Source organism: Malania oleifera, chromosome 12 (assembly GCF_029873635.1).
Source record: "Malania oleifera isolate guangnan ecotype guangnan chromosome 12, ASM2987363v1, whole genome shotgun sequence".
Taxonomy (NCBI): domain Eukaryota; kingdom Viridiplantae; phylum Streptophyta; class Magnoliopsida; order Santalales; family Ximeniaceae; genus Malania; species Malania oleifera.
Window position 1 is genome coordinate 60,824,194 of NC_080428.1, and position 14,092 is coordinate 60,838,285.

The window sequence follows — 14,092 nt, forward strand, 5'->3', positions numbered from 1 at the left end:
ATGGGGGAGTCCCCACTACTGGAAACCCCTGTGCTGGTATATTGGGGATGAACGGGGGTATACTTGGCATTGAACCCTCCATGACGCCAGGTAGTGGAACTGACGTTTGTCCATGTACTGGGGTAAACCCTGGAGGATGAGTAGGATCCATATCTGTCTCCGGATCATTCTGCACTGCTTTTCCTTTGTTCATCAACAATTCTAGGATCTTGCTCATTTTTTCATTCAATTCTTCTTGTCCTTGCTCTATGCCCAGGACTCTGCCTTCCAATTGTTCACTCATTTCTTTTGCCCTTCTCCTGGTATTGTATTGATGCGTAACAGTCTCAATGTTGCTTGCTCAGACGGATTCTGTGGCTAGGCACTGCAAACCAAAACTTTCCCTTTTTAGAATCGTGAATGCATAGGTATGCATGCATGAAATGCAATGGTCTTTTCAAGACAAGTGTAAATTTCACAAATATGAAACATATGTATGCAACCTAATGTACTCCAATCAAGGTTCATGGAAGAGATCATCATCTTTGTAGAAAATAAAATCCGCTTTTCATTAATAGAATCCTTTCATACAATAACAAATCTAATCAAATATCAAAATCTGCTCATGATTGCACAATCTCTGCATTTTGCTGTGTCGTCTTTCTACGCAAAGCCCGAAACTTGGCCTCCCAGTAGCCTGCTTTCATTATGCACGGCTCCATCTTTTCCAGTACTTGATTATACTTGCTCCTCTGCTCATCCCCCTGCCTCTCCAATTCTTGTATGTAGAGCGATTTCTTTTTGACTTCGGTATGGGCATCTTCTAACATTTGAGATTTCTGTTCAAGTGCTGCTTGAAGTCTTCGTCTTTCCTTCCTTAGAGCCACGACCTCTTCTTCTGATTGTATGTACCGAATCCTCTGTCGCTTGATTTCCTTGCGATAGACAGAGACTAGAGCCTCCTTTTGCTGATTCCCCACTTCTGCTCTTGCATCTCCCTTTTCTACTGGGCATGGATCCCCTTGTGGCTTCAATTGTATGCACGGGCTTGGTGATTTAACATGCTCAATAACAACTTCTGGGATTCTTTTGAGTCGGGGGTTTACTCGGTTTTCCCGCCATACTTCATAATTTCCTTGGACTGTGGTAATTCCATCACCTGGACCTATTAGGTGCACATGTTTCCAAGCCACCATGAACTTTCTAATTTGATCTTGAGTGTCTCCTACTTCATATGCGAAGTCCGAGTCGGCTAATCTGTGAGTCATAGGCACAAACTGAGACGCTCCCACTTGCCTTCTTGCCAACAAAGGAGCGTATGCTATTCCTCCCCATGGACCTAATAACGGGACCCACGGGAAGTTTCCACATCGATACATCATGTTGGAATGGTTCATCCATGGCGCTTGCCAAACTAATCCCAACTCCCTCAGTTTATGTAATTTTTCATTCCAGTTAGCCTTGCTCCTTTGAATATTCTGCTGAGCCTCTTCGAACTCGGCTAAGGGGATTCGAAGAGCTGAAAAGGTGTTACGGTACCCCCCTTGGTTACTTGGCAGGTGACTGGCAAACCAAACATAGAGTAATGATACGCAACATTTTAGTCGCTCCTGACCCTTACTCCGGCATTTGTTAAGAGATCGAAAGGTTTCTGCCAAAATCCCAGGAACCGGATTAGCCCTATTTTTTACTTGCGCCACGAAAGAAATAGTAGATCTATCAATGGTCCCTAGTTCTTTGGGAAATATAATTAGGCCATATATGGCCAGTGCGAACAAATGTATCTGAACCTCTTCACCTTTCTCCTCTTCCAACAACTCCTTCAAGCATTTCCAAGTGATCCTTTCGCTTTCCCCTGCCGTTCGTTGAATCTTGACCCCAGCAAGGTTATACAACTCCCGTGCTAAGGAAATCCTGGAATCAGGCACATAAGTGCGGTAGGGTGATCGCTGTGTCATCAAATGCGGTAGCGAGGAGTACTCTTCAATTGTAGGAACCATGTCGATTCCATCTATCGTAAAACATGTGTACGGAGGATTCCAGAAGTCCACCAATGCCTTCACCATCTGAAGATTCACCGTTATGTGTAACAAGAAACCGATATGGCCATATAACTGTGAGAATTCCAAACGGCGTTGTGGGGTCCAATCCTTCCAGATAGTTTTTAGTTCCTCCCGGGAGTTGGACCGAGTATATAAGCACACTTTGGCAGGTAATTCCACTTTTGATTCTTCGTTCAAGCTATCTCCCCACTGCTTTTGTTGTCTTTCAGAATATAACTGTACTACGGACTCAGTTTCCTGATAAACAACAGTGTCCTCCATAACTGAATCTGATCTCTTCCAGAAACCTTGGGAAAGTAAATGGGATGCCTATATGGATGCAATATGTTAGCAACATTATCATATAATTCAAAGCAGAAACTTAAGATGTGACTACCAACTTATCGGAGATGATTATGTCTGCATGTTTATGAAATTGAGCATGGGATGCATGATTATGAGATATGTGAATGCATAAGTATTTAATGCATGACCATGGGATGCGATGTGTATTTATGTATGGGAGTACTTAGTGCGAAAATATATACAAATAGGATATGAACATGTATGCAACCTATTGTGCGTGAAATTATGCATGAAAGCATGGATGCAAAGTAACCTAACTAGCATTCTAGGAAAAGTTCCACTAATGAAAAATTTCAAGATTACGACAATCATTGATGGGCCACAATTTCAATTCAATTCTTCTCTCAATCATTCTTTTTCTTGACGAAGGTTCATGTACCTCAGATTCTATGAAGGGTCAAATTATGATCTGAGGTTGGGGTTGACCCTGGTTAGTCAACCCACTGAATTTGTTCAGTATGGGCTTGTGGACTTTAATGTGCACTTGGGCCTCAAGTATATTAAAATATGGGCTTCAATATATTTCATGATGGGATCAGGCCCTAGTTTTAAAAGGATGTGGGCTTAGATTTGCTTAGAAAAATGTTGGCCCATTTTTTAGACAATAGGGCCGAAGCCCACTTTTGAAATCTAGGTTTTAACCTTTTTGAAAATCAGGCTTGGGCCGAGTTTTTACTTAGGAAAAGGTCGGGCCTATACTTGTTATTTCTCAAAAAATTGGGCCCGAGTTATTTGAAAAGGGTTAGGCCAACCCATATTTTAAAATAGTTGGGCCAAGTGCTTCATTTTTGAAAGGATGGGCCTTTGTCTCATTATTGAGCTTTTTCTGAATACTGACTAAGTAGTATGTAAAACTGGACGCAAAATGTATGATATAATACAAAGTACAACATATATATATATATATATATATACTATACATGGAGAAGGATGTGGCTCCTGTCCCAACCCAGGGTAGGTATGTATATACAAGGTTCTTCATGGCTCTATCCTAGTTAAGGACAAACTATGGACAAGTACGTGTGGGTAGGCTCTAATCCCTATTGATAAAAAGGTCCCCAATTTGAAATTTCATCCTCCCCCATAGGGGTCCGGACAAAACTCGCATTGAGCGGGGTGGTTCGCGGGTCCCATCAAGCTTAAGCTACGAAGGGACAAACGCTATTACACCCCTATCTAATCTTAGCAGGTAAAGCTCGGGTATAGAGCGTGAGAGTGTGTGAATTCAAATTTTAATTTAATCCCACTATCCCCACATTTATTCACATGTTATAAACAATATAGAAACAAGATATCTACCATTAATATATATATTCAAAAGATACGGAAACACAATATATGCAATTAATATGTTTATTCACAAAAAATTTGGAAACAAAAGAATAAGGAAACAAAATATTTACGATTAATATACAAAATATCTATAATTATTACGCTTATTCAAAATATCTTACAATTAATATGCTTTATTCAGAATATTTGGAAACAAAATATTTACAATCAATGCTCACAAAATTAGGAAACAAAATATTTTTAATTAAGTAAGGTTATTTGTAAATTATGGAAGCAAAATATTTACAATTAATCAAGGTTATTTACGAATTACTATATTTACAAAACAAGGAGTAATTAAAAGATTTATTAAATTTAAACTTGGGACAATTTTCAATTAATTAATGGCTCGACTCTCTAAGTCCCCAGCGGAGTCGCCAAGCTGTCGCGGCGTCCCGGGAGCGCGTGTGCCCCGGGCGGCGAAATTAACATCAATTTAATATTTTAATGGAAAAACATGAATATCGGAATCGCCACTAACCTTTAGTGCGGTTAGAACACATGATTACTACCCCGTTAGGGGTAGAATCGGTTTACATTACCAGAGTTGGGGCTGGGAGTTCGGTTACGCGAGGGGAAGGTACAAGCACCCCCTACGCGCCCGTTCTTACGAACGGTACCTAATTAATTTGAAATTATCCCTAAGTTAATCTAATAATTCTTTAAATTACTCCTTTTTATAAACATATGTAAAATAAAATAAAATAAAAATAAGTAAAATAATAAATAAATAAAGCTAATATATACATATATGTTCCCTCAGAGCTTAGGGTACGTGATGCCCGAAGGCTCATACCCCCGCAATAAAATCATAGGGATATAATTAAGAAAATACACTCCCAAAATTTTGAAATTATATATAAAATTTTTATAGAAAAATACTAACATGGGAGGTTTTTAATATATGGTAATAGAATAATAAGCCTCACATACCTACTAACATATTATGAGTGTCAAAATAAGTAACTAAATACTATATATATTAATATATTAAGGATACTTAATACTAAATATAGTAAGATTCTAATAATGATTATTACTAAACATATTTATATACTAAAAATAACTGATACTAAAAATACTAGGATACCAATAATTAATACTAACTATATTAATATACTAAAAGTAAATAAATAATTGATGCTAAACATGTGATTAAAATGCTAATTTACTAAACATATAATATCCATTAAATCCTAAATCACTAAATATATAATATTAAAAAGAAAATACAAAAATGCTAAATATGTAATATTTACCAATATGCTAATATGTGATATATATATATAACTAAAATTATTAATTTACATATAATGTCAATAAAACACCAAGCTATTAAATATGTAATACCACATTATCACAATAATAAATTTACAATATTATAAAAATGCTAATTAATATAATAAATATATAATATCAAAAAATTCTACCACACTAATATTAATCATTTAACATATATACAATAGATACTACAAAAATTTAACCCTACAATATGAACATTAACATCAATAACAAAATTCAAACTTTGAATGTTAAAACGACAAAAATTCTACAATAAGAATAATAATCGTTCAACCATAAACACAACAAAAATGTACACATGAATATCAACATTTAAACAAATCTTACAGTGTTGTAAACCCTACATCATGAATATAAATTAATGTATAACAACAAGATAAACAAAGCATATATATTAAACCTTAAAGCAAACATTACAATCCTAAAACCTTATAATAACAACCCTAGAGTATATGTTCATATTATTATAAAAAAAAAAAACTTTGAAACTACCCCAACAATTAATAATCTCAAACCCCGGATAAATATAAGCAAGAAATAATGTGACTAACTCAACACCAAAAAAAAATAAATAATAATAATAATAATAATAATAATAATAATAATAAAACGTACTAAAAAGACTCAAAATATTATCTTATCAATACTTGACCCTAAATAACACAATACTAATTCAATATATATACACATATACACACACACATGATACAACAACAATTATACAGTAATATTAAATATTTAATTTGTACAATGAATACAAATATATGACCTTTAAACACAAACTCTAACGATTAATATTTCATAATAGTAATAAATTTATTAATAATGAATACAACAAGAAACAATATAAACATGAGTATCAGTTATTAGATCTCACCACAATATTATATATGTAACAAATATGATAAAAATTTAAACTTTAAATATTAGAACAAGTTCTTACAATAAAAATTCTATAATAATAATAATACAACAATTAATACAACACAAGTAAAATCAATATAATAAGGTTAATACAATTAATATAATGGCAATAATAATATCCAAGCAATTTATTAATAACAATATACAAATAATAATAACAATATCATCAACAGAAAAAAAAAAAAAAAAAAACCTTCAATAACAAGTTTAATATATATATAAAGGATAAAATAAAGAAAAATTTAAACTTTAAAACATAAGGTGTGTGTGTGTATTGTGTTTGAGTGCAGGGACTTACAGAGGTTGCTGCTATTGGCAGCGATGAAGGACGACGGGAAGCAGGGATACTCAGGGATGGCCGCTGATGCTGTGTGGCAGAGGCTGGCCGAGGTGGTGCATCTGGTGTTGGGGTGGTCACGGAGTAGAGGATTGGCGGTCTTGCCTGCTCTGCTGTGGCCGAAGATGATGGAAGCTGGGGTACGTGCGACAGTGACGGGAGTGAGTGACGGGGCTGCTGGGTGGTTGGTCCTGCGGCCGCTGCTGAGTCTTTTGTGTGCGGCGGTGCTCGTGACAGCGCCTGGGATGGCTGGTATTGGCGGCGATGGTGAGGTCGGTGAACGGAGGGTGGCTGCTCACGGCAGTGCTGGTCGTGGTGCTGCTTCGGATGGAGGGTGGAGAAGCCCGCAGGGGCTGTCTGCTGGTGTTGTGTGAGCAGCTGGCCGCTGACCTGCTGCGTGTTCTGGTGTTCACGGGGGCTGGCGACTGTGATGGCTTCCGGCAGCAAGGGGGCCGAGGGGATAGAAGAAAAGGGGAAAAGAAAGGGGAGGAGAGTGGTGCCGGTGAGGCTGTTGGTCTGCGTGGGTTCCCTGCGGCTGCTTGTGCGTGAAGGAGATGGAGAGAATTGAGAGAGTGAGGCTGTGTGTTTCCCCTTCCGGCTCCGTGTACAGTGCAGTGTTGGCCCCTGTTTTAAGAGAAGAAAAGGCTTTTTATTTAGAAACCCTAAATCTCCCCTTTCCTTTTTAGTTTATGGTATTTTTTTCTTTGGGAAATAATATATATGAAAATAATTATTAATATGGTAATAATAATAATAATAATAATAATAATAATAATAATAATAATAAGGTAAAAATAATGATAATAATAATACTAAAGTGAATTAAAAATAATATTAATAATAATGAAAATAATAAATAATAATAATAATAAATAAAATAGAAGTAAAAATAAAAATAAAAGTAATAATAATAATACTAATGAAAAATAATAATAATAATAATAATAATAATAATACAACTAATGAAAATTAATAATAATAATAATAAGAATAAATAAAATAATAAAAATACTAATAATATTAAAAATACTAATAATAATAATAATGATAATAAATATATTGGTATTTTTCTTTTTGGAAACAATATATATGAGTATAACTACTTATTATGGTAATAAGGAAATAATAATAATAATAATAATAAGGTAAAAATAATGATAATAGCAAAATAATAATAATAGTAATAACAAAAATAACTAATAATAATAAAAATAATAATAATAATAAATAAAATAATAATAATAATAGTAATAATAAGGATAAAAATACTAATAATAATGATAATAATAATTAAAAATAACATTAATAATAATGAAAATAATAAATCATAATAATAATAATAATCAATATAAATAGAAGTAAAAAATAAAAATAAAGGTAATAATAATAATACTAATGAAAAATAATAATAATAATACTAAAGAAAATAATAATAATAATAATAATAAGATTAAATAAAATAATAAAAATAATAATAATAAAATAACAATAATAATAATAATAGTAATAAATATATTGGGCCTGGGTAAAAATGGGGTGTCTACAATAATATTCACCGGTTAAATCAACAATTATGCATTTATAACTCACTGTCAGATGGATAAATACTGTCATGCTTCCCCCCATGATGGGTTGTGCAGCTTGTAGGCTGGACTTAACCCTAGTCGGCCCACCAGAGTTAAATCAATAACAACCTCTTTAGTCTATAAGTCAGATTGGTTGTTCTTATACTAGTCTAGACTCTAGGGGGACTCTACCCTTCTCAGAACAATCGACCATCCCTCTCCACACTCTCTATAAGACATATGGGTGCACTAGTTCTTCAGAAATCACACGCAACAGTCCTGTGCCTACTATGGTCCATCGAAGTTCTCAAACCCTAACTTGCGATTTAATATTCACATTCTGCTATGATTAAACAATTCACATGTAGTATAATCCCAGTACATTTTATTATTTCCAACATGTCATACATATATCACAACTCAACTCAATATATTCATTTTACTCATGCCACACAACTTAAATAATACTGTTATCTACATAACTACTGAAATAATAAGTCAACCCATGTTCATCATCTACTTTACTAAAAATACAAGTTAAATTATCTCCACAATTTATCCAAAAAATCCATTACTTTAACCATTCCATTTTCGAAAATAATAATTAATAACACAACCCTAGGTTCAAAAAACTTAGTTTAAATGGTTGGCTTTCAATACTCGCAGGATAATTATATACATACACAAATAATTTCCATTTTAACCGGTGAAATTTACAAGACTATTGGCTTAATTTATTCCCCTTACCTGGTTTCCAGAAACTACGTCAGCAAGGACCCTAAAACGATGCCTGCGACACTCACCCAAACCCTGATTCAATAACCCTAGTTCAATCAAATCAACCTCAAATAAAATACTATTTTAACATTTCCTAGATCCATAAACTCCAAATAAACAATTAAACTTTTAAGAACAACCAATTTGCTTAATTCCCTAAATCTTACCCTAGCCTTGGAGTGGTGTTTAGAAAGCCTAGTTCAAAAATTTGCTTCGCTAGACTTATTGAGAAACGCTCCTAGAACCACATGGTGGTTTTAGATTATCAGTTAGAATAAAGATTTGAAATAAATTGAGGAGAAAATGTGGGTTTACCTTACCCCAAGAGTGGTGTCTATAACGCTCCTACGAAAAATCCACTCTTGTTAAATTGATGATGGTAGAGAATGGAACCCAACGGTATTTTTCGTTTTTCGATTGGCTGAGTATTTGCTGGGAAAATGACGAGAGAGAGTGAAGTGGTGTGAGGTGAGAGAGTGAAGACGAAAGAAGAGAGATGAGAGACGCAAGAATTGCTTTTGTAATCCAATTTCAAATTGGATTTGAAGAAGCTTCCTGAAGAAGCTTATATATATATATATATATTCCAATTAGCTTTTTTTTTTTTTTGGGTCACTACACTCCTTCTTTGGGGTATGAGTGTATGTCTAGAAACTGACCCTCTTCTGTTTTTTGAGTATGCAATCCTCGCATATGTCAATCTCTACTGACTGTAGATCACTCAATTTTCCCTTTGAGTGCATCACCCTGAGTCTCTTCTCACTCATGTGACCGAGACGTTGGTGCCAAATACTTCTATCGTCATTTCATGTAGCAACTGAAATAGACATGTAAACATTGGAGGTCACATAAAGTGTTCCACTTTTCTTACCTCATGCAATCGTTAGTGCACCCTTTGATATCTTCCATTCATCATTAATGAATGTTGTAGTGTATCTTTCATCTACCAGTTGTCCAACTGAGATCAAGTTCATTCTCAAGTCTGGAATATATCTGAAATCCTTCAATTTCCATACAGACCCGTTCATCTTGATCTTCATAATTCCTTTGCCAACTATGTTGCAAGGTTGATCATTGCAAGGTATACCTTACCGTAGTCACCTGGTGTATACTCCTCTAAGAAATTTCTACTGCAAGTGGCGTGAAATAAGGCTCAAGATTCTAAGGCCCAAGACTCCTTCTTGCTCTCCAAAGAGTATATCAACATATCACCTTTTTCTGAAGCGACATTTGCTTCTATCATCTCTTCATATTCTTTCCTTGGACGTTTGCACCAATTTCTATAGTGTCCTATCTTCCCACAGTTCCAACACTCAATATTCTTTGTGCCCTTGGAACCTTTGGAATTTCTAGATCTAGACTGCCTGGTCCTAGATCTGCTGCAATTTTTTGATCGCCCATGCCCGTTTCCTTTTTGTGAATCTTTCCCTCGACTTTCCACGTTCAAGGATGAACTTGAAATGGAATCATTGTTTGACTGCATCCTGATCTTTTCTGTCAAAATCATGTTGATGACCTCGTCATACTTTAGCATTGATTTTCTTGCGGAGCTACTGATTGCAGTAACGATACCTTTCTAACTCTCAAGCAACTGACTAAGAATCAGTAAGACACAAATTTCACTGTCAAATGTGATTTCAACTGAGGCGAGTTGATCCGAGAGCTTGTTGAAATTGTTTAAATGTTTACTAAAACTTTCACCTGTGGGCATATGCATGGTGAATAACTTTTTCATTAAGTGTAACTTGTTGGTAGCTAATGACTGCTCGTACATGTTAGAAAGTGCATCCATAAGTGATTTGGTGGTTGTCATGTGCTTGATGTTGAAGGCAACAGAATTTGCTAGCTTCATCCTAACAGCTCCGAGAACCTTTCGGTCAAGTAATTCACACTTATCCTCCTTCATGGATTCTGGTTTTCCCTTTAATGGTAAGTGCAACTCCTTACCAAACAAGTTGTCCTCAACTTGCATCTTCTAGAAACTGAAATTGGTGTTGTTAAATATCTCGATCTTTGAGCTCTTTTTGTTCGACCTTTTTATTCACCTATCTAGATATGGAATCAACTCAAACAGATAGCATGGTTAGATCTAGAAACTGAAAACCTTACGAATGGTTCAACTCATTCGAAAAATGGACCTGAAATGGCTTCGCAAAGCCTGGTCAAACTTTATGGTCCAAAGGTCAACACTTCGTTAAACTTAACGGAATATCCACTTTTTAACGAAATATTTCGTTAACGTTACTGACATTGTTTGCTGACGTGGCATAGTGGGGCCTGATTAACGACGTGGCAAAGTGGGTCTCGGGTGATGACGTGGCAGATGGCTGGATGACACGTTGGGCAAACGTGGCATAGTAAGGCTCGGTTGATGACGTGTCAAAGTGGGTCCCAGGTGATGTTGTGTCAGCTGACTGGATGACATGTGGCGTTGACATGGATTGGAGGCTTCTGACAGGGCGTGTGAGGTGGCAGTTGATGCGACACGTTGACGTCAACTTCTTCTTCAAGCTGCAGCAAACACGTGAGGTACATGTCGTGGACTAGTCGGCGTGTGGGGGCGCATGAGGTCACGTGCTAGTGACCTAGTGGCACATGTAGGCACGTGGCGACGATGGTAGACTGCTGGAAAGGCATGTGGGGTCGTGGAGCTTCCGTTCGAGCTCTGGTTTGCTTCGCAAGCTTCGTCTCGTCAAGAGGAACATCACGTGCTCAAAACTTGATTTTGAGCTACTTGAATTTCTAGGTTGTGGCAGTTTTGTTCCGATCTAGCTCTGATACCAATTGTTGGGGATTGAAGAGCAATAATCACAGCACAAATAAAATAAACAAGCAAAAAATGAATACTAAGATTTAACGTGGTTTGATCCAAATTGACATACGCCCACGGAGCACATCAATCTTCACTAAAACTGAGAGAAAATACAAGGAGGAGGATGAGGCAACTGCACTCCACTCAACTCAACTCTCTCTCTCTCTCTCTCTCTCTCTCTCTCTCTCTCTCTCTCTCTCTCTCTCTCTCTCTCTCTCTTGCACCTCTCACTCTCTCACCTTCTTCAACTCAATTATACTCACATTTTACATGCACACACATTTCCATATATATAGATGGATAGAAATGGAAGGTGGCAATGAGATTCAATGGAGGTGAGCTGGGGCACCGTCAGCACTGCTCAACAATACTAGCTATCCATTATAGCTCAACAATACTAGCACCGGCTCCACTACAACTCAATAAAGCTGCCACCGTCTCCATTACAACTCATCAACATCAACTTGTTCAAGAACAACCTCAAGCTCTCAAATTGGCAAATCTCATCAAATAGATCAAAAGTTAAACAAACTCATCTTCCTTAGATCATCAAACTGATTCTTCAAAAGATTCAACTTCCACTTCATCAAATCAATAAATCTTGTTAAATTAATTCAAGATGAAATCATCCAACATTTGCAAATCATCAAATTAATCCTATGAGAAACCCACCATTGTCTTTGGAAAAATGCTCCTCGAGATCTTGAAATTAGCGGATCCATTTTGAATCAAATGACATTTTACTTCATTGCAATATACACAAAAAATGTACTCATTCTTTTCTTCATCATATAAAATGATATTCTAATTTTCTTATCTTATTTTTCAAGGAACAAATTTTAAGGTTACAAATTTTTGACACACTTGTGGCAAATTTCCAATATGCAACTTTATTCCAACACATATATAATAGTACCAAATTGTGGACAGTAAATAGTGAAATCATGAACGCCAATTAATTTAGATCATCACTAAATTATGATATTTCTATTTTTTTAGTTTTAAATTATGTGAGTTGATGTGGTTTGCATTTCTTACTATTTTTTAAAAACTTTTACGTGTTTCCAACCCTTTGTCATACCGATCGGTTGATTAACAATATATTATAAATTATAAAAATAAAATTATAATTTTTTTTTTAATTTACCAACCTGTATTGACGTATGACGTGCCGCCACATGCCCACCATTAGTTCTATGTAAAATTTTAAAATTAGATGTTGAGATATCATCATACGAGGTGAACCTTGGACATGAATATGTATTTCTGAAAAGCCTAATGGATCTTTGGGCCCAAGATGATATGGCAGCACGTACCAAGTGGATCTTGGGCTAGTCTGAAATGCCCACTGGATCTTGGGGCTCGGCCCAACATGATAAGAGAGTCTCATGCTGGGCCTAAACATTCCCCATCTCTTTCTTCTTTTGTTAATACTGTTCTCTTAGAAAATCTGTGAGTTTAACATCGGCCGGAGAAAAATACAGCAGCAGCAGGGGTGAATTTGGAATAAAAAAATTGATTAGAATTGGCAGATTTAGAATTTTAATTATATACAAAGAAGCCCTTATCAATAGGCCATTATCTTCGGTATGGGTATCCCTCCTATGGTGAGCAACTCTTTTTTTTTTTTTTTTTAAGAAGGGCGGTACCTCTATTTATTTATTAATAACCCCTCACTTTTGGCGGAGAAATACTGTAGTTATAAGACAATCAATGGGAGATAACAAAAGACAACATGTTAAAATCTCCCAAAGAACAACATCAACATCCAGCCAAAAATCGGAATACAAGACCAAACAAAACAAAACAAAACAGGACCTACAAAACAAACCTCACGCAACAAAATAAAACAAAATATAAACAACATAGGGCATAAGATAAAACCAAAAGGAAAACAGTTAAACATATCTCATATAAACCGTACCCATCTTCTCCAATTTATACAAATCATTGCTAACTCTAGGGAGTTGACTACTATTTGTAAACAAACTATTCCTCCCCATAGCACCTTGTCGAGCCAAGACATCTGTCACTTTGTTCCCTTCTTTATACCAATGATTTATCGAAAAATCAACCATGTAGTCCATTCTTTGGGCTCTTCATTGGGCTTTTTTAGAGGCATTTTTACACCGCATTTAAGTAAAGAAAATTAGGGTTCGTAGTGAAGAATTCCGTCATAAAAGTGAGAGAGAGTGTGAGGCAAAAAAAGTGAGAACGACATTGAGAAAATATGAGTTTTTGTAATAGTGTGCAGTTTTAATCAATCGGCAATTGAAGGGTCATCCGTGGTTTGATTGAGCTAATTTTTTGTTAATAGATAGGGGACTCATAGAAACTGATTTTGAACGGTCGGATTGGTTGTCCAAGTACTGTAGCATCATATATCGGGTTTGACCAGTAACAAATTTTTTTAGTGAAATTCTCAACTTTCCCTCTTTGATTTTTAAGATATCTAGTTGTTAGCTAAAAAAAGAGTTATGTACACACTTTTGTCATAATGAAGTTTTTGAACGAACTCTTAAGTCCCATGGTTTTTACCTTTTGATTTGAAGGGGTTTTCCACGTAAAATTGTGTCTTGTGTGATTGATATATGTGATTATTTTTGGGTTGATTTTGTACTGCTGAAAATATTTATTTTTGTTTTATTGTCATATC

At 35.5% G+C, this 14,092-nt stretch overlaps 1 protein-coding gene across 1 annotated transcript; it reads right to left on the reverse strand.

Moving 5' to 3' along the window:
* Window positions 1-602: 602 nt before the first annotated feature.
* Window positions 603-2,303, reverse strand: LOC131143953 (uncharacterized). The gene has a single exon (XM_058092310.1). It carries the CDS (start codon window positions 2,301-2,303, stop codon window positions 603-605), a length of 1,701 nt encoding a protein of 566 aa, XP_057948293.1.
* Window positions 2,304-14,092: the final 11,789 nt, after the last annotated feature.

What these genes read in the sequence shown, in the direction of transcription:
- LOC131143953 (XM_058092310.1), bottom strand. Translation starts at nt 2,303, where the DNA reads ATGGAGGACACTGTTGTTTATCAGGAAACTGAGTCCGTAGTACAGTTA.